The following is a 19,630-nucleotide window of genomic DNA, read 5'->3' on the forward strand; positions in this document are numbered from 1 at the left end:
TTGTTACTTAGTGTATTACTTTGTGTTTTCACTGTATTTGTTGTGTAGATGAATATTGGGGCAGGGTGCCATCCCAATAAGGTTAAAGTATCAGGACCTGGAGTGGCCAAGACGGGCCTGAAGGCATTTGAACCCACATACTTCACTGTGGATTGCGCTGAGGCTGGACAGGGTAAGAGCTTTAACTCTAAAAGAATGATGTGAATTAATATGTCTCTTATGGGCATGTAAGCTTAATAGTTTTTTTTTGTCTCTTTGTCTAGGTGACATCAGCATAGGCATCAAATGTGCTCCAGGTGTGGTGGGACCTGCTGAGGCTGACATTGATTTTGACATCATTAGAAATGACAATGATACATTCACTGTCAAATACACTCCCCCTGGAGCAGGCAGCTACACAATCATGGTGCTGTTTGCTAATCAGGTAAGAGGAAATGCATGTGTATGTGGAGAAGTGGTCTAGTGGGGGTTCTTTTCTTTTATTATATTTTTGTTTTCTAGACCATTCCCATGACTCCCATCAGAATCAAGGTTGATCCCTCTCATGATGCCAGCAAAGTTAAAGCAGAGGGGCCTGGACTCAGCCGCACTGGTGAGATTAATGGCAAAGACTAACATTGGCATCTCTGGAAGCCATCATGTTTGTTTTTTCAAACATCAAGTGTTTTTTTTTATTTTTGTTTTTTTTAGTTTGACTTAACACATTGTCACAGAAGAAATAAAGCCCAAAATAAACCAAAATATGTTTTGTTTTCACCCCTCAGTTTGTTTTTAGTTTAAAGGTGAATCTCTGTAATAGTGAACATAAAATAGCTCTTATTTCTCTCAAGGTGTGGAGCTGAACAAACCCACTCATTTCACTGTAAACACAAAGGCCGCAGGCAAAGCTAAACTTGATGCTCAGTTCACTGGACCCAGCAAGGGAGAGGCAGTCCGTGACTTTGACATCCTCAACAATCATGATGGCACCCACACTGTTAAATACACCCCTGTCCAACAGGTGAGTACATGTTTGATATTTCAACTTTCCATGACTGATGAGCTGTTTACTAAATATCATTTATCCTTTGACTTCCTGTGGAATCTAAGTGCTAATTTTCTTCTTTAGGGCAATATGGGTTTGAATGTCACCTATGGTGGTGATCCCATTCCCAAGAGCCCATTTGCTGTAGCAGTTGCCCCATCTCTGGACCTCAGTAAAGTTAAAGTGGCTGGTCTTGGCAATAGTAAGTTATCAATTTCCTTGTCTAGTTTGTGACCAATTAACCTGAGTTATGAACACCCATTTAAAAGTCAAATTATCTGCTGTTTTTTTTTTTTTTTTTTTTTCAAGCAATGGCTGTTGGAAAGGATCAGGACATTACGGTCAAGTCTAAAGGAGCAGGTGGTCAGGGCAAGGTTGGCGCAAAGGTTACAGGTCCATCTGGCAAATCAGTGCCCTGTAAAGTTGAACCAGGCCTGAGCCCAGAAACCAGCCAGGTTCGTTTTATCCCCAGAGATAAGGGACCCTATGAGGTTGAACTGACATATGATGGTGCCCCCATCCCTGGCAGTCCATTCCCTGTGGAAGCAGTTGCACCCACTGACCCATCTAAGGTGAGGCAGTTAGAAAATGTTGCTCAACCTAGGATTTAAATATTATTGCTGGTTTTACAAGATGACAAAAAGGCATCAGGAAAAGCCCTTATGGGTTGTTTATTCTGCAAAATGTAATTTGCTTAATGTTGCACAACTTCTCAGTGAGTGGTTTTTGGCATCGGATCCCCTCATTGGCTTTAGTTGTAGAACAAATGCACTCTTTTATTCATATCCCAACGTCTCTTCTAATGTGTAGGTGCGATGTTCTGGGCCAGGCCTGGAGCGAGCTAAGGTTGGCGAGCCAGGAAAGTTTGTGGTCGATTGCACTAATGCTGGTCCTGCTGAGCTGACCATAGAGATAATCTCAGACAATGGCACTGAGGCTGAAGTCCATATTCAAGACAATGGGGATGGAACTTACACCATCACTTATATCCCTCTCTACCCCGGAGCTTATACCCTCACCATTCGCTACGGTGATCAGGATGTGCCAAACTTCCCAGCCAGACTTAATGTGGAGCCTGCTGTGGAAACCAGTGGAGTAAAAGTGTTCGGACCTGGAGTGGAGGGCAAAGGTAGTGTGGTCTTCTCAGGTTTATAAGACAGGAATTACTTATCTTTGCTCATTTGGTCACTTTGAATGTTCAACTGTAGGTGTTTTCCGGGAGGCCACTACTGATTTCACTGTGGATGCTCGTGCTCTCACCAAAACGGGTGGCAATCATATCAAGACATGTATCAATAACCCATCAGGCAACCGCACTGAAGCTCTGATCAGAGACCTGGGAGATGGCACTTACCAAGTGGAGTACACGCCTTATGAGGAGGGTGAGTTTCCATTTTCATTTCTTCTATTTTTAAATCATCAATTTCATCTCATGCTTAACTAACATTAATCTTTAATCTTTAAAATGTATTTAATTGCATTTCATTTGTACTTTGAATTATAATGTGATGCTTTGAATTTATTTGTGGCTTTTAAAATCATTCATTTTAGTTGTTAGTTTTATTTAATTTTTATTTAATTTAATTCTAATATATTGTATCATATCCTTCTTAGCATCATTTGTTGTAAGTTTTACAAGGATATGCACCACTTTTAAAAATCTGTAAAAATGAAGTATATTACTGTAGTAATATAGATTGCATTTACTCTAATCTCCTGTGGCATATGTTAAGGCACACACAGCGTTGAGGTCGCTTACGATAGCAGCCCGGTTCCCAAGAGCCCGTTCCGTGTGCCGGTGAACGAGGGTTGTGACCCTGCACGTGTGCGTGTACATGGCCCAGGACTTCAGTCTGGAATCACCAACAAACACAACAAGTTTACAGTGGAGACCCGGTGGGTAGATTCAGCACTCTGCTTTTTGGTTCATTTTGAGCTGCTGTTTTCTTGATCAAATCAGTCACTGCATCAGTCGGTCTGGTTGTAAGGTTCTCTGCCTCACTTCTCGTCTGTATCTTGTGCAGTGGTGCTGGTACAGGTGGATTGGGGCTGGCTATGGAGGGACCTTCTGAGGCCAAAATGTCTTGCACTGATAACAAAGATGGCAGCTGTTGTGTTGAATACATCCCATATGAGCCAGGCACATACAACCTCAATGTTACCTATGGAGGCCAACCAATCACTGGTTAGTATTTTTGCATCATGTGTTAGTGTTTTAGTTATTTATTAGTGATGCAATGGATCACAAAACTCCCGGTTAGGGTCATATTATGGTTTTTGAGTTGCGGATCAGATAGGCAAAATGTAACTTTGCTTCACATTTATTACTTAAAGCACACTTTAAGTACTTTGATACCACAGCAACAACTACTAGCCTAACTAAAGTCCGTTCAGGCGCTAGGTGACGCAAAAGAGGAATAAATTGTGGTTTTGAGCTATTGAAAAGCAGCTGTGTGCTATAACAGAGTTGAGTTCTCTTTTGCCTCTTCTTGCACTTGAATGTGTAAATTGGCAAGACAAAACGCATGCAAATGACAAACTTTTCACTCTATGACGGTTCAACTTAGCAGTTAATCCGCGAATCACATGCGAGCCGAAGCATGGGGCCTGGTCCGTACGGATCAACTACGATCTGTTACACCCTTATTTATTGATTTGATTTTTATATTCCCCCCCCCCCCCTTACAGGAAGCCCTTTCTCTGTACCTGTCCACGATACTGTCGACGCAACTAAAGTGAAATGCCAGGGTCAGGGGCTTGGAAACAACGTGCGTGCCAATATCCCACAGGTCTTTTCTGTGGATGCAAGCAAGGCTGGAGTGGCTCCTTTGCAGGTCAGAGTGCAGGGACCCAAAGGTGAGAGCATGACTCAAGAGTCTTTTGTTTGGATGTTTTTTCCCCTCCATTGAATCAGAGGATTGTGACAATTACTGTTTGTCATGAAGGAGTCGTGGAGCCTGTTGAGGTGGTGGATAATGGTGACCGTACTCACACGGTCAGCTACGTACCAACCAGGGAGGGTCCGTATTCAATTAACGTCCTGTATGCTGATGAGGAGATCCCACAAAGGTAAATTGTAACCTCACGTCACCACCACCCTTTTACATGTCTCTAACCCTTTCAAGAGTGTCCTAAACAAAAACCGAATGAACCACACGACTGAGCATAATGTGACCTAAAGTTTAATGTCAGTCTTGAATAAAAATTAGTTTTTAAAATGAATCTTAATCATCTTTTATATCGGTTTTATTCTTTTATCCATTATTTGTATTGCATAATCCAGGTTGAAAGATACTCATTGAAAGAAACTGACATGGCTTTACAAAAAAAAAGTTTAGTGTTTTGTTTTTTAGTTCTGTCAAATGTACCAGTACCAAAGAAAAGAAAGTCTATGCTTAACTTGTTACATACTTGCTACAGCATTGATGGTGTGTACTGTCAATTAGAGAAATATTTTAAGGGTGTTTTTTTGTTTATATTAATATTTAACTGCATAAAGTAATGTATTCAATAGTAGATTTGTTTTTGCTGTAATGTTGAAATTGGCATTAGCATCAACTACTGGTATAATAGCAGCCCTGGTGCATTTTTAAATTCCCTTGATTCCTGTCCTTCCTTGCTCTTTATTTCCCCTCACACACTCTTTTCGGTCTCTTTATTCAGTCCTTATAAGGTCAAGGTTCTGCCCACTCACGATGCTAGTAAAGTCCGTGCCAGCGGTCCTGGTCTGAATACCACTGGTGTGCCTGCCAGTCTTCCCGTGGAGTTCACTATTGATGCCAAAGATGCAGGAGAGGGACTCTTGGCTGTCCAGATCACTGTGAGCTGATGCTTCTCTTTACAGCCATAAAGTAGCTGCTGACTCTTACAACCTTTTATGCATTGTTTGGTTCTTTAATGCTTATTTTAGGACCCTGAAGGGAAGCCAAAGAAGGCTAACATTCGTGATAATCAGGATGGGACATACCTTGTGTCCTATGTGCCTGACATGACTGGCCGTTACACTATTCTCATCAAGTATGGTGGTGATGAGATCCCATACTCCCCATATCGTATCAGAGCCCTGCCCACAGGAGATGCCAGCAAATGCACAGTCACAGGTATGTAATGATCAGGTCTTATCAGTCAACATAATGACTAGTCTGTACATTACTGATTACAACCATACATACCATGGAGACCCATTTCAATTTATTTCAGAATGAACTATTGAGCTATCAGAGCTCTAAATCTGAAAGTGTATAATATAGTAGGGCTGGACCATATATTGGAATAAAATCGATATTGCGGTATGGCTTAATGTGATCAAATCGTTATGGCTGCGGTTATAATTAAAATATAAAAAAAACGCTGAAACACTATCATGAGCTGCACACAGTGCCATGCTTCACTCTGGCAGTTTGCAAACAATGTGTTGCCAGTTTCAAAGTACAACCCGAATTCCGGAAAAGTTGGGACGTTTTTTAAATTAATAAAAATGAAAACTAAAAGACTTTCAAATCACATGAGCCAATATTTTATTCACAATAGAACATAGATAACATAGCAAATGTTTAAACTGAGAAAGTTTACAATTTTATGCACAAAATGAGCTCATTTCAAATTTGATTTCTGCTACAGATCTCAAAATAGTTGGGACGGGGCATGTTTACCATGGCGTAGCATCTCCTTTTCTTTTCTAAACAGTTTGAAGACGTCTGGGCATTGAGGCTATGAGTTGCTGGAGTTTTGGTGTTGGAATTTGGTCCCATTCTTGCCTTATATAGATTTCCAGCTGCTGAAGAGTTCGTGGTCGTCTTTGACGTATTTTTCGTTTAATGATGCGCCAAATGTTCTCTATAGGTGAAAGATCTGGATCTTTTGATGTTATGCACTGTAGATGAGATTTGCAAAGCCTTTGCAATTTGACGTTGAGGAACATTGTTTTTAAAGTATTCCACAATCTTTTTACGCAGTCTTTCACAGATTGGAGAGCCTCTGCCCATCTTTACTTCTGAGAGACTCTGCTTCTCTAAGACATACCTTTTATAGCTAATCATGTTACAGACCTGATATCAATTAACTTAGTCACTAGATGTTCTCCCAGCTGAATCTTTTCAAAACTGCTTGCTTTTTTAGCCATTTGTTGCCGCCGTGCCAATTTTTTTGAGATCTGTAGCAGGCATTCAATTTTAAATGAGCTAATTAAGTGGATAAAAGTGTAAAATTTCTCAGTTTAAACATTTGCTATGTTATCTATGTTCTATTGTGAATAAAATATTGGCTCATGTGATTTGAAATTCCTTTAGTTTTCATTTTATTCAAATTTAAAAAACGTCCCAACTTTTCCGGAATTCGGGTTGTAAAAGCACAATGGTTTAACATTTAAAAATTAAGAAATTAAGATGGTAAATATTAGTATTGTAACTTTGCTTAAATGCTTAAAAGCATTTAATAAAAATGATTTTCAATTACAATTGTAATGTCACACTGCAATTGTATTATTGCAATGTATTTTGTGTATTTTAGTTTAATAATAATCACAATAAGAATCATATTTATAATTTTGTAGTCATATTGATTGGGTCACAAACAGTGGGAATTTGGCCTAAGCTCTGTTCGCTTTATGGATACTGAAAGAGGTATAATCCTCACAAGAACCAACTTAAACCTAAGTGTGAACATCCAAGATTGTAAAGTTTTTCCCAAATTGCTCAACCTTGAAAGCATGGTTCTTGCTCAAAAAGTTTCAGCTTTTTGACATTTTCGTTTTCTATGCAGACAAAATCACACTAATCACTCTTAAAGATTAATTCTTTCCAGTTACAGCTATATAAAATCTGGTGACAATTCCTTTTTTTCCTTTCTTTTTTTTATTATATTGCAATGTGTATCTTATGCAAAGTGAGCCAGACTGCTAGACAGAGAGGGCAAATGTGCCTCTTTATTTACCCAGTTCTGGTGTCTTAAGATAGTCTGCCAGTATACACACTTGATCAGAATAATCCTGTGGTTTGGGAGTCACTGGAAACTAAATGTTTTGATGACTCCACTGTGTTCTTTGAGTTTTTTTTGGTCTAATCTGAAACCTAATGTTCAGGCTGGTTTTCACAAGGGAAAGTGTTTTTTGTTCTTTTGTATAAAAGTGTGTAAAGTTTCTGTGTACTTCTCCCATCTTCATCCCCCACTGAGACACACACACACCTCCTGTGCAGCGCTGCTCACATTCCCATCACTGTTTTATCTCTTGCACACATTTTGTTGTATTTTGCCCTGATTGTTACTTTTTCACTTTTTCTTGCTCTGCTTCACGGTCTCAGTCTCAATTGGAGGTCACGGTTTGGGTAAGCGCTTTGAATAATGCTCTAGTCTTATAGTTTGGACCTGCATGCAAAATTGCATTGTATTTGATACTAAAGGGCTTATATTTTTTGCCGTCCTATCCACTACTTTAGCTAAGACATGTAGGTTATCTTGCATTTCCTGCCATTTCAAAATGACTTTAAGTACAATAGTGAATTAGTTGTCGACTGCAGGTAACTAATCACTAACTTGTATCAGGTCTTCAATATGCCTGTATGATGGAATGTACAAGTACTGATATATAATTTTTTTTTCTTCTCTCAGCTTTTCTCATTTTTGTATTACATTAGTACTCTGGAAATTGAGGCAACGGAAAACAGGATAGTGGATCCATCTTTTTATAGTCACAGAGGAGGAAAAGATGTCTAGATCAGGGATTCTCAACCTTTTTTACTCAAAAGCCTCCATTTGCCCAACACATTATTTGAAGACAAAGATATTTTCTGTATTTCTGCTGTAATTGACTGATTTTTTTCAAACTTTTTGATTAACAGAAACTGGAAATATTGATTATTTTAAATTATCCATGGTTAATTTTGTGATTCAAGAACTGTATATTAATCATTAAAAGCAATACTTAAAGGAAAATAAAATATTTTAGTTAACAACTTGATTGTTTTTTAGCATTTAAATTTTATATATTAAAATAATCAATCTATTAATTTAAAAACGTTTAGAATAAAGTAATCCTGTGGCCCCCTTGGAAGATTCCTGGGACCCCCTGGTTGAGAACCACTGGTGTTGATGGATCCTACTTTTCTTAAGACATCTGTTGCTTTGATGTTCTAGATATTTTGCATCCAGTGCATGGTGGAATGGAACTATGGAGGGATGGGTACTAAACTCCCTAATAACAAAACACCTGCCTGCGTATTCCTGTTACTAAACCTCTGTATTCTGTAGGAGCTGGTGTTGGTCCAACTATTCAGATCGGAGAGCAGACTGTCATCACTGTGGATGCAAAGGCCGCTGGGAAGGGCAAGGTGACATGCACAGTGTGCACTCCAGATGGAGGCGAGGTGGACGTGGACGTAGTTGAAAATGAAGATGGAACATTTGACATCTTCTACACAGCACCCCAGCCTGGGAAATACGTCATCTGCGTGCGCTTCGGTGGAGAGCACATCCCCAACAGCCCCTTCCAAGTCACGGTACATATATGCCATATAGATCCTGTATTCATGTGGATCACAGTATATTCATTCAAACGGTGGACAAACTCTTACAGGCAGCCTTTCCAGTGGGATTGTGCATTAAATATACACTGTGAACCTTTAGTGCAAAACCATCATTACAGTGTGAAGGAATTCGTAGCTTATTGTTGCAATTACACTGTGGTAAGCATCAACATGCAATTTAAGGGATTAGTTCACCCCAAAATTAAAATTTTCATCCACATGTTGTTCCAAAACCATATTATTTCTTTCTTCCATGAAACAAAAGTAGACCCTTAGATTAATGTTATAGGTGCTCTGTTGTGGGGATTGTCAAGTTTTAAAAAAAGGACATAGCAGGATCAAAAACACCTAAACTACCATAAAAATATAATTAGTAACTCTGTGTGATGAATAGAAGGAAACCGCACATAAGCTCTCACATGACTGCAGATGGAAATTTAAGTGTCGTTGTTTGATCATTTCCTCCTCTAGTTAGTTGTTAACTGTTGTGACTAGATTATTAGTCTCCTCAGTGAACTAAAGAACTGAACAAGTTTGAATCATAAACAAATGTTTGACCAGTTATGTAGCAGCCATATCACCCTGTAGCCCAAGACTGGTTGCCCACTGAAGCTAAGCAGGGCTGAGCCTGGTTAGTACCTGGATGGGAGACCTCCTGAGAAAAACCAGGTTGCTGCTGGAAGAGGTGTTAGTGAGGCCAGCAGGGGGTGCTCACACTGTGGTCTGTGTGGGTCCTAATGCCCCAGTATAGTGACGGGGACACTATACTGCCAAAAGAGCACCGTCCTTCGGATGAGACGTTAAACTGAGGTCCTGACTCTCTGTGGTCATTAAAAATCCCTGGATGTCCTTCGAAAAGAGTAGGGGTGTAACCCCGGCATCCTGGCCAAATTTGCCCCTTGGCCCCTGTCCATCATGGCCTCCTAATCATCCCCATATACTGATTGGCTTCATCACTGTCTCCTCTCCACCAGTAAGCTGGTGTGTGGTGGGCGTTCTGGCGCAATATGGCTGCCGTCGCATCATCCAAGTGGATGCTGCACATTGGTGGTGGTTGAGGAGATTCCCCCATCTATGTAAAGCGCTTTGAGGTCTCAGAAAAAGCGCTATATAAATGTAACGAATTATTATGTGAACTCCAATTGGTTTATTGAAGAAAAAGAACCTGTTTCAAAAGAACAATGTTATGAATCAGATTCTGGTAGTTTCCCCATGTTTCTAGGGCAGTGGTTCTCAACTTTTTGACTTTTTAAAAACTTTTTTATATTAAGTTATTAAATGTTGCTTTCATGTAATGCGTTCATAGCATATTTTAACACGTATAGCGTGTTTTAGCAAAATGCTAGCATTTTTAGCATGTAGCATATTTTAGGATGTTAGTAGGTGGTGTTAACGTGTTTTAGTGTGTTGCTAGGCTTATGTATGTATGGATATTTGAGTTTGAATGTTTAAATTCGATTTTTTTTTTTTACATTTGGAGTTTGTAGTCTCTGCTCATTTAAATATTCCTTCAATGTTAGTCTGGGATTTTGTGGAGTTTTGATCGTCAATTTAAGAAACCGTAAGTCTGATTAGTTAGAAAACGTATTGGTGGTTGAGTTTGGTGGTCATATCTTGAAAGAATTAGGCTGTATTAATGTTAGAAATTTTGGTCTCAGAAGAAGGCCATGTTCACACAGCAGCAGAATACAGTTGTCAGTCCTGGATTTGAGTCCTTAACACTGCTACCTACGTTCACACACATTTTGAATATTAATGGGAGTGACAACCTCCATTCCATAACCAAAATCACACCCATAAATTGAGGATTTGTAACTGCTGTGAACACAACCATACTGGTTAACTAGTTGTCTATCAGGTCGTATAGTGCGAAAGAGCCGCTCTGCTCCTATATCTGCGGCTCTGTAAGCTCTGCTCATTCATCGCAGTGTCATCTGAAGGTTTTAGATGCAGTCCACCTGAGCTGCTCCCAACAGATTTGTGGTATGTGCACGACTTACGATAAAAGCTGTTCTCATATGATTTCGATCTGACAGAAGAACTTGTGCCTCAACTGGGTTTTTATCGTTTCAAATGTGTAATGTTTAAGAAATGAGTAATATCAAAGAAGTTGACATAATTAAAAGGACTTCTGTTGTACATTCATATGTGGTACTCAAGCTATGTGAACAGGACCTGTAAGTAATGAGCTTAAATAGTAGATCAGTATGTTCTACTAAGTGACTGAGGGGAAAAATAATGTTACATCTTTGTGTTGTTTTAGCCTTTTAATTAAGTTTTATTTAAGTTATCCTGGGAGTTTGATGTTGTGATCCACTGTGTTAGAGCAAATACTAAGACTCTTACATTTTGGCCAGTTCCTCAGACAAGGGTTTTGGAAAAATATGAGGGTGAAGAAATTACACCATTTTGGGATGAACTATGGTTTTGAAATGTCAAGAATCTTAATCTAAATTTCTTTAAGTGGCTTCCTGGTTGAGCAGCTTTGAACCAGAGATGGTGGTTGTAATTGGAGGGATTTCATCTTTGATTCTGTTGCCCTGTCTCAGGCTTTGGAAGGTGACTCCCCTGACCAACTAATGCAGCAGACCCAGAACCCGCAGTACGCCTACGCGCCCAACATGGGCCAGCCATGGGTACTGACACGCCCCTCTTTCCTCCCCGTCTCAATTTCCTGCTCTGCTACTGACGAGTCACCAATCAGTCCTACGTCCTTCCCCCTTTTCACCCTCCTGTTTTTCTCTTCCTCTAGGTTTAGGGTTTATTTCATCTTATTTCCCATGATTCTTCCTTCATGTGGACTCAGTACATTTTTATTGTTTTATAGAATGACAGCCATTTTGGAGAGCAATAAATGTGGGCAATCTACATTTGAACAAAATGGCTGGTTGTTGCAGAGCTTACGCTTTTTGTTTGACACCTTCATTGTCTTTTGTGTTGGCATTTAGATGTTGTTTTTGTATGTGGTACATCATTGTTGGTCACATTGCCACTTGTCTGCTTGGCTTTTTCTCCACCCCCTTCTCCAGATTGGTCAATCACTGACTGATCCTGCCATTCATTTCTCATTAGAATGTCATTCTCTCTCACAGTGTTGGTGGCTGCATCATCATCCACGTCATCATCTCCATTGTTTTTTTGTTTTTTTTAAATCTTATTTTGATTTTTAGGGTTCTGTTGTCATGTCTGCTGTTTGTGCTCTTCATTTCCATTCATGATATATGTACAAAATGTGTTTTCTTGACACCAAAATCAATATACACTACAGGTTGGGGTCAGTAAGATTACTTTTATTTTTTGAAAAGAAATTAATACTCTTATTCAGAAAGGGAATTTACAACTTTAAATTGTTCAAGCGCCAATATGCATTTATAATGTTCCCAAAGGTTTCTATTTCAAATAAATGTTATCCATGCACTTTTTTTTAAAACTATTTTCACAAAAATATTAAGTAGCACAACGGTTATCAACATTGATAGTAAGGAATGTTTTTTTTAAGCACCAAATCTGCATATTAAAATTCAGCTTTGCCACCACAGGAATAAATTACATTATAAAATACTTTAAAATATAAAAGCATTCATTAAATAATATTACAATATTACTGCTTTTACTTTTTTTGATAGAATAAAAGCACTTCTTTCAAAAACATAAAACCTTAATGACCCCAAACTTTTTCAGCCGTAATTTGATTCTTAGGATGACAGTTGAATATTGTTTGTCTGCTGAACTATTTTTTTTTTTTTTTTATCTCGAGTACTCATTACAAAGTCAAATGCATTAAAAATACAGTGGAATAAAAATGTATATTGAACAAACTAAGCAATTAGTAAATTCAGATTACAGAAACCTCAGAAACGAACACTTTAGCTCTAGGTCTTCAGGTTCTGATTGGCATCTGAGTTCAGTGTCCACCTTATGGTTGGTTTTAATCTGTCTGATTTTCCTCTCCTTCCTCCCAGGCTACAGACAGACAACTGGGTATGAATGGACTGGACGTAGCTGGGCTGAGACCCTTCGACTTGGTCATTCCTTTCACTATCCAGAAGGGAGAAATTACAGGTACTGTACACTGCAAATCCGTCAAACAGAAATGTCCTGATTTGAATAAGAAGATTCTCATGTACCCAATACCTCACAGGTGATGTAAGAATGCCTTCTGGAAAAGTGGCCAAGCCTGATATAACTGACAACAAGGATGGCACAGTCACAGTGAAATACTCCCCAACTGAGGCTGGCCTGCATGAGATGGACATCAAATATGATGGAATACATATCCCAGGTAAAAAAAAGGTACAGGTACTTGTTCACTTGTTTCATTCTCTAGCCGTTCAAACAAGTTGACGAGAATGAAACAAATGACCATGAAACAAATGAGGACATTCTTTAAAAAAGCTTTTGCCTTAATGGTTAATGAATATAGATGTTCTTAATTATGAATTCTTTGGCCCTCTTCTGCCCTCTTAGGAAGTCCACTGCAGTTTTATGTGGATTATGTCAACAGCGGTCACGTGACTGCCTTTGGTCCTGGTCTAATTCATGGCATGGTCAATAAGCCTGCAGTCTTCACTGTCAACACCAAGGATGCTGGAGAGGGTATAGATGCTCATTATCTTGATTGGATCGCATATTGCATGACTACTTTAGCTTTTAAATAATAATAATAATAACAACAATAATGTGTTTATCCTGATTTATTTTCCATATTTATTTTAAATATCCTAAATTAATGGCTTAAGCACTAGATGCATATAGTGAGTAATGCCTCTGGTTTTAACAGACAACTTCAAATGCTATCATTTGAACGGTCCACAATGAAAAGCTGATTTATGATTTTTTGTTGTGTATTCATTAGGCGGTCTGTCTCTGGCCATTGAAGGGCCGTCAAAGGCAGACATCAGCTGCACTGATAATCAAGATGGTACCTGCTCGGTGTCTTACCTCCCTGTTCTTCCTGGAGACTACAACATCATTGTCAAGTACAACGACAAGCACATTCCCGGCAGCCCTTTCATGGCCAAGATCACAGGTGCTTTAAACGCTGCTTTGATATTTAGAGGGGGTAAAAAGTCCATTCATGTCCATTGTTTGTAATGGTGTCATCAACTCTGTGTCTGTCCACAGGCGATGACTCGATGCGCATGTCTCATCTGAAGGTGGGTTCAGCTGCTGACATCCCTCTAGACATTGGTGAGCTGGATCTCAGTCAGCTGACTGCATCTCTCACCACCCCCTCTGGACGGGAAGAGCCGTGCCTGCTCAAAATGCTCAGGAATGGGCATGTGGGTAAGTGTTACAAAGTGACTATGTAGAATGAGAGGTCATGTTCACAAGTGTGAAGTCAGCAGTTGTGCTAATCTCAGCCCTCCTGTTTCAAAGGTATCTCATTTGTGCCGAAGGAAATTGGCGAGCATCTTGTTAACATTAAGAAAAATGGACGTCATATTCCTAGTAGCCCCATTTCAGTCATGATCAGCCAATCAGAGATCGGTGATGCCAGCCGTGTGCGTGTAACTGGTCAAGGCCTAAGTGAAGCCCGTACCTTTGAGCCTGCAGAATTTGTCATTGACACCAGAGATGCAGGTGAATTAAATGTTTAAAAGCAAAAATTAGTGAATCATTTTAATTCTTTTTATTTTGTATCGGTTTATATTTTTCGTATTTGTTTATTATACTTTTTTATTTTTATTTTTATCTTTAGGTTATGGAGGACTCAGTTTGTCTATCGAGGGACCCAGTAAGGTGGATATCAACACTGAAGATCAGGAAGATGGCACCTGCAAAATCACATATTGCCCCACAGAACCAGGAAATTACATAATTAACATCAAATTTGCAGACCAACATGTTCCAGGTACTAGCAGTGCTATATTTTCAGAATGCTAGATTTATTCGGTCATTTATTGTTGTGTGATTAGACACGCTGTTTAACTTTACCCATTATGTTTCTCCTACAGGAAGCGCTTTTACCGTGAAAGTGACAGGAGAGGGTCGGATGAAGGAGAGCATCACCCGCAGAAGACGAGCAGCATCTGTGGCCAATGTTGGCAGCCAGTGCGACCTCAGTTTGAAGATCCCTGGTACGACTTGTGGGAAAAATAACATTAACGTAATCATTATTAAAAATCCCCTCCTCTAATGCACCTACATTTGTTGCCCTCTGTACTTTTTGCCCACAGAGATCAGCATCGCAGACATGACTGCTCAGGTGACCAGTCCATCTGGCAAAGTACACAAGGCCGAGATCATGGAGGGAGAAAACAACACATACTGCATTCGCTTCGTGCCCACGGAGATGGGTGTGCACACCGTCAGTGTGAAGTATCAAGGTCAACATGTCCCCGGATCGCCCTTCCAGTTCACCGTGGGTCCTCTTGGAGAGGGAGGCGCCCATAAGGTCCGTGCTGGAGGGCCAGGATTAGAGAGAGCAGAAGCGGGTGTACCAGGTATGATTTGACCAGTACGTCCAATTAGTTTTAGTGCCTAAAGATGTGGACAAAATGGTCAATAGTGTAGCGATAAAGTAGTAAAGCATAGCTCACACAGCATAGCTCACACAGAAGTAACTTTTGAACAAAGCAGTTTTCTGTTGGTCAGCGTGGTGAATTCGTTGACACGTTGATGAATATGCATCTGGAAATATTTTGCCTTTATGCAAAAATCCAGATCATTTGGCAACCTGTTGAAAATAATGGATTTTGCACATGAAAATTCACCAAACCACAGTAAATGTGACTGCAGTTTAATCCCTCATATTTTCCTCATGTACAGCGGAATTCAGCATTTGGACCCGCGAAGCAGGAGCTGGTGGTCTGTCCATCGCAGTGGAGGGACCCAGTAAGGCAGAGATTGCTTTTGAAGACCGCAAGGATGGATCCAGCGGTGTCTCCTACATTGTCCAGGAGCCTGGTGAGGCTTTTGTTCTGGACTCGCCCTATATACAACTCATTTATACTTTAGGAAGTTTATCCTCATGGTAAGTTGTAAGTGTCGAAGCTGACTGGTCTCCATCTGTTTCAGGTGACTACGAAGTGTCCATCAGGTTCAATGATGAGCACATCCCTGACAGTCCATTTGTGGTGCCCGTGGCCTCTCCATCTGACGATGCCCGCCGTCTCACTGTTGCCAGTCTTCAGGTGAGGCTTCGAGAAAGACAGACATTTGTCCACCCAAAACAACTCCAAGTCAACCCTTGGCACAGCAGCTGCAATGAAATTGAAAACAGTAACCATGACATGATACCTCGCATTACAACAAATCAAACTTTGTTTCAAGTACAAACAGAAAAGGAGAGGTAATTGTCATACTATACCACATGCTCTCACATACATGAACACATTTTGGTAGCTGAGTATGTTAAATGGGTAGATCTTTTACTGCGTCTGGAAAACGTTTAAATTGATCATATTAAAACTAGGTATGCACCGAAATGTCAGCCGCTGAAAATTATCGGCTGAAAAAGGGCATTTTCGTTTTTTGGTCAAAAGCGAAAAAAAGCCGAAAAATATATGCTCACTCTCGAGCAGCATATTTTGTAACTTTGTGAGCAGCTCCGCTTCTGAAGATGCACAACTTCGAAGCGACTCTGGCTGAGCAGGTAAGTCTGCATCCAGAATTTTCGGTTTTGGCCCAGAATTTATTTCAGTGCATCCCTATTTGAAACTCAAAAGGTTGCATGCACCAATCACACCAAACCATTGCTGCTGTGTTCAAGGGGTGTGCTGGGGTTTCTGGGATACTGAAGGACTGTTTGCATTTCTCGTGCCTTGTCCTAAAGGCTCCCAACAGCCCTACCTTCAACATGGATGGAATTTTTAGGCTAAAGGGTTAAAGAGGGCAAAAGAGGCTTGTTTGTCTTTGTTCTTTGACATTGAACTACTTAATTGTGTGTATTGCTGGGGTGGAGGGCTTTCATTTCTTGGTGTCTCAAAGCCTCTCTCTTTAACCCTGTTAGCTTGAAGGTAAGAGATGTAGAGTCCTATTGGGTGAAGAGCTGTTGCATATTTGAACGTGTTGTGCTGAACACCAGACTTTTGCGCAGTTTTTGATCCTGTGTTGAGTGTGGCAGTGTCATGTTAATGCAGGAGTCCGGGTTAAAGGTGAACCAGCCAGCCTCTTTTGCTGTGAGCCTAAACGGGGCGAAGGGAGCCATTGATGCCAAAGTTCACAGTCCATCCGGAGCGCTTGAAGAGTGCTGTGTCACAGAGATCGATGAAGGTAACAATGGGTTGAAAGCTGTCTTGCACTGTAAAATGGTCCAAGAAAATCAATGAGGTATTTCCTTCTTTTGGGGAAATGAAGCACCCAGGAGCAAGATTAAGATGTAGACCATTTAAACAATATTAGTTTGATTGGCAAGAAGTTTTAGCAAAACTAGTTGTGATTTGACTAATCTTCAATTGGTTTCCTCTTATCATCTTTCTCACAGATAAGTATGCTGTGAGATTCATCCCCAGGGAGAATGGCTTGTACCTAATAGATGTGAAATTCAATGGTTCTCACATCCCTGGAAGCCCCTTCAAGATCCGTGTTGGTGAGACGGGCCAGGCTGGAGACCCAGGAATGGTGTCTGCTTATGGAGCTGGTCTGGAAGGAGGCAGCACTGGTATAAAGAACTTAATATATCATGTACAGTGTGATTCTATAGTTGTCACTAAACCAAACTAAACTGACCCCACACCATCACCTCTTCAGGATCGCCATGTGAATTCGTTGTGAACACAAGTTCAGCTGGCCCAGGTGCTTTGGCAGTGACTATTGATGGGCCCTCCAAGGTGAAGATGGACTGTCAGGAATGTCCAGAGGGCTACAAGGTCACCTACACCCCTATGGCCCCTGGAAACTACCTAATTTCTATCAAATATGGTGGACCATACCATATTGTTGGCAGCCCATTCAAAGCTAAAATTACAGGTAAGAAGAAATGCAATCAGGTTTGATTGCAGTGGAGCTATGTTTGTGTAGCTGTAATAAAAAATATATATATTTTAATAAATATATTTTATATCTAATTGATTTTTATAACATTTATTTAAACTTGTATGGTCTAGTTCTGGTCAACTAAAAAAAAAAATACATTTAATGTCAGTGTTTATTTAATAAATATTTTTTTATATCATTTTGTTATGGTTGTCATGGACATTGTGAGTAATCGTTCATGGTATCTTATTGTTATTAATCTTTATTTAATAAAATTGTATAACTTATTTAAATTTGTGTTGTCTAGTTTATCAACTAAAAAATTAACAATTGGTTGATTGTACCATTAGTACCATGATAAAATGTTATTTTATTATTAACTTATGAGAACTCATGTTGCATAGTTCTTGTCAACATCAATGTTTTATCATGATATCAAATTGGTGATGGTCAGAAACTTTGGTCGTGTGTCATTTTGAATGTGTCTTTTGCAGGCTCTCGATTGGTCAATAGCCACAGCATGCACGAGACTTCATCAGTTCTGGTTGACCCCGTGACCCGCAGTGTGACAACCAGCCAGCAGGCAGCGCCAGGATGGGCCAGCTCCGACGCCAGCCGTGTAGTTGCCAAGGGTCTGGGACTCAACAAGGGCTTCATAGGACAGAAGAACACTTTCAGTGTGGACTGTAGTAAAGCAGGTATGGGCCAGAAATATCATCTTTTTTTTTTTTTTTTTGCTTTTGGGGGGATTTGCATCAAACATGCAGTCGGTTCCTATTAATTGCCAACATTTGATCATATATTTCCTTATGTCCCCACAGGGAGGAACATGCTCCTGGTTGGAGTGGACGGACCCAAAGTGCCCTGTGAGGAGATCTTGGTGAAACACTTGGGTAACCGTCTCTATAATGTGTCCTACCAGCTGAAGGAGAAAGGAGAGTACATCCTGGTGGTTAAATGGGGCGATGAGCACATCCCTGGGAGCCCGTATCACATCACTGTCTAATGGCCCTCCACAAAACATCCAACACGAGTCCTGCCAGCATCGAATACATGAACACTGAAAACTCTTTTGTCCTTTTTTCCTTTATATGATCCTCTCATCCAGTATTTTCCTGCATCACTATTCAGTTTCAAACAAATGAGGGATTTAAAAGAAGCACCTTGTCACTGTATGCCAGTCATTTTTGGATCCTGTTACCTTTGCTGCATTCAGTAATCAATTAAAGCAGAGGGTCCTGGTGGCTTTTGCTCAGTGTTTGGTTTCCACCAGTTTGTTACTGACCTTGTCCCTAACACAGAGTAGCTGCTACTATGTTTTTGACTGATTTAGAAGACTGCTGTTCCAGTTGTAACTGTACGGAGTAACCATTTCTAGTAGCAGGAGAAATCTAGATGTGATTCAGCCGCTTGTTTAACACAGATTTGTTTTCAGTAAACTTAATCTATGGTTAAGCATCACTTCACCCAATGGTGTCGCGTAGACTGAATAAACACTGTTGCCAAAGCTCTGTTTTACAGTATATTTTACAGTCTACAGAGCTGCACGTTTCCTCCATTTTACCATAGACATTTTTGAAAATGTCACTTAGATGCCCTTTAAAACACTGATTGGGTGCCAAGTGATTTAGTAACACCAAAGGGAAATAACATGGCAGAATAAAGGTGATGGAGACACCACCTTAACACCATCACACCATCGTTTGTAACGAAAGGGAGATTAATGATGCATACTGCTTGTCGAGTTATTGTTGGTAATGCAAAACGCACTTGGAAGTCTTAACATTTGTGTGGCTAAACGTCACTTATTCGCTCTCACTTTGTCAGCTCTTTAGTCTTTTGTGCTCCAATGTCAATGTATAATCAGTATTCCAGAATTTAAAAAAAAAAGTTTGACTTACAGTATTTTGATACACAATAAAGTTGTCTTAACTATTTTTCTGTCAATTAAGTTGTCAGTATCTTCCTTTTATGTCTGTGTGTGGTTTTAGAGTTGCATCTTGAATTGATTAATCTTTCATCAGTGCAAGTTTGGTGATTACATTTAGTATGAGTGATGCATTTAAGGAAATGTAAATTATAATTGGGGATAGACTTAATATGAGGAATGTACATGGTATTGATAAAAATGATTCATTTAATAGAACACCAAAAAAAGTCTAAAATA

General features: G+C 39.9%; 1 protein-coding gene across 2 annotated transcripts in view; it reads left to right on the forward strand.

The window, feature by feature from the left end:
• flna (filamin A, alpha (actin binding protein 280)) overlaps positions 1-19,410 on the forward strand; it is a 42,088-nt gene extending 22,678 nt beyond the window's left edge. Inside the window, exons 15-46 of one of the 2 annotated variants that reach the window (XM_084098018.1) lie at positions 49-172; positions 264-424; positions 502-592; positions 831-1,000; positions 1,109-1,226; positions 1,334-1,596; positions 1,835-2,153; positions 2,233-2,406; positions 2,758-2,920; positions 3,049-3,209; positions 3,713-3,880; positions 3,970-4,093; positions 4,688-4,844; positions 4,935-5,124; positions 8,270-8,517; positions 11,094-11,180; positions 12,507-12,606; positions 12,686-12,826; positions 13,012-13,140; positions 13,400-13,573; positions 13,669-13,830; positions 13,924-14,127; positions 14,246-14,398; positions 14,502-14,624; positions 14,724-14,990; positions 15,316-15,453; positions 15,565-15,680; positions 16,629-16,761; positions 16,973-17,149; positions 17,239-17,457; positions 17,958-18,161; positions 18,285-19,410. In XM_084098018.1, the coding sequence (XP_083954144.1) occupies positions 49-172; positions 264-424; positions 502-592; positions 831-1,000; positions 1,109-1,226; positions 1,334-1,596; positions 1,835-2,153; positions 2,233-2,406; positions 2,758-2,920; positions 3,049-3,209; positions 3,713-3,880; positions 3,970-4,093; positions 4,688-4,844; positions 4,935-5,124; positions 8,270-8,517; positions 11,094-11,180; positions 12,507-12,606; positions 12,686-12,826; positions 13,012-13,140; positions 13,400-13,573; positions 13,669-13,830; positions 13,924-14,127; positions 14,246-14,398; positions 14,502-14,624; positions 14,724-14,990; positions 15,316-15,453; positions 15,565-15,680; positions 16,629-16,761; positions 16,973-17,149; positions 17,239-17,457; positions 17,958-18,161; positions 18,285-18,469 (5,343 nt within the window). In that variant the 3' untranslated portion in view covers positions 18,470-19,410. The remainder of the gene's footprint in view (positions 1-48; positions 173-263; positions 425-501; positions 593-830; positions 1,001-1,108; positions 1,227-1,333; positions 1,597-1,834; positions 2,154-2,232; positions 2,407-2,757; positions 2,921-3,048; positions 3,210-3,712; positions 3,881-3,969; positions 4,094-4,687; positions 4,845-4,934; positions 5,125-8,269; positions 8,518-11,093; positions 11,181-12,506; positions 12,607-12,685; positions 12,827-13,011; positions 13,141-13,399; positions 13,574-13,668; positions 13,831-13,923; positions 14,128-14,245; positions 14,399-14,501; positions 14,625-14,723; positions 14,991-15,315; positions 15,454-15,564; positions 15,681-16,628; positions 16,762-16,972; positions 17,150-17,238; positions 17,458-17,957; positions 18,162-18,284) is intronic. The other variant, XM_084098019.1, reaches the window with a different exon arrangement.
• Positions 19,411-19,630: the final 220 nt, after the last annotated feature.

The sequence above is a fragment of the Abramis brama genome (genome assembly GCF_963993115.1).
Source record: "Abramis brama genome assembly, chromosome: 22".
Lineage (NCBI taxonomy): Eukaryota > Metazoa > Chordata > Actinopteri > Cypriniformes > Leuciscidae > Abramis > Abramis brama.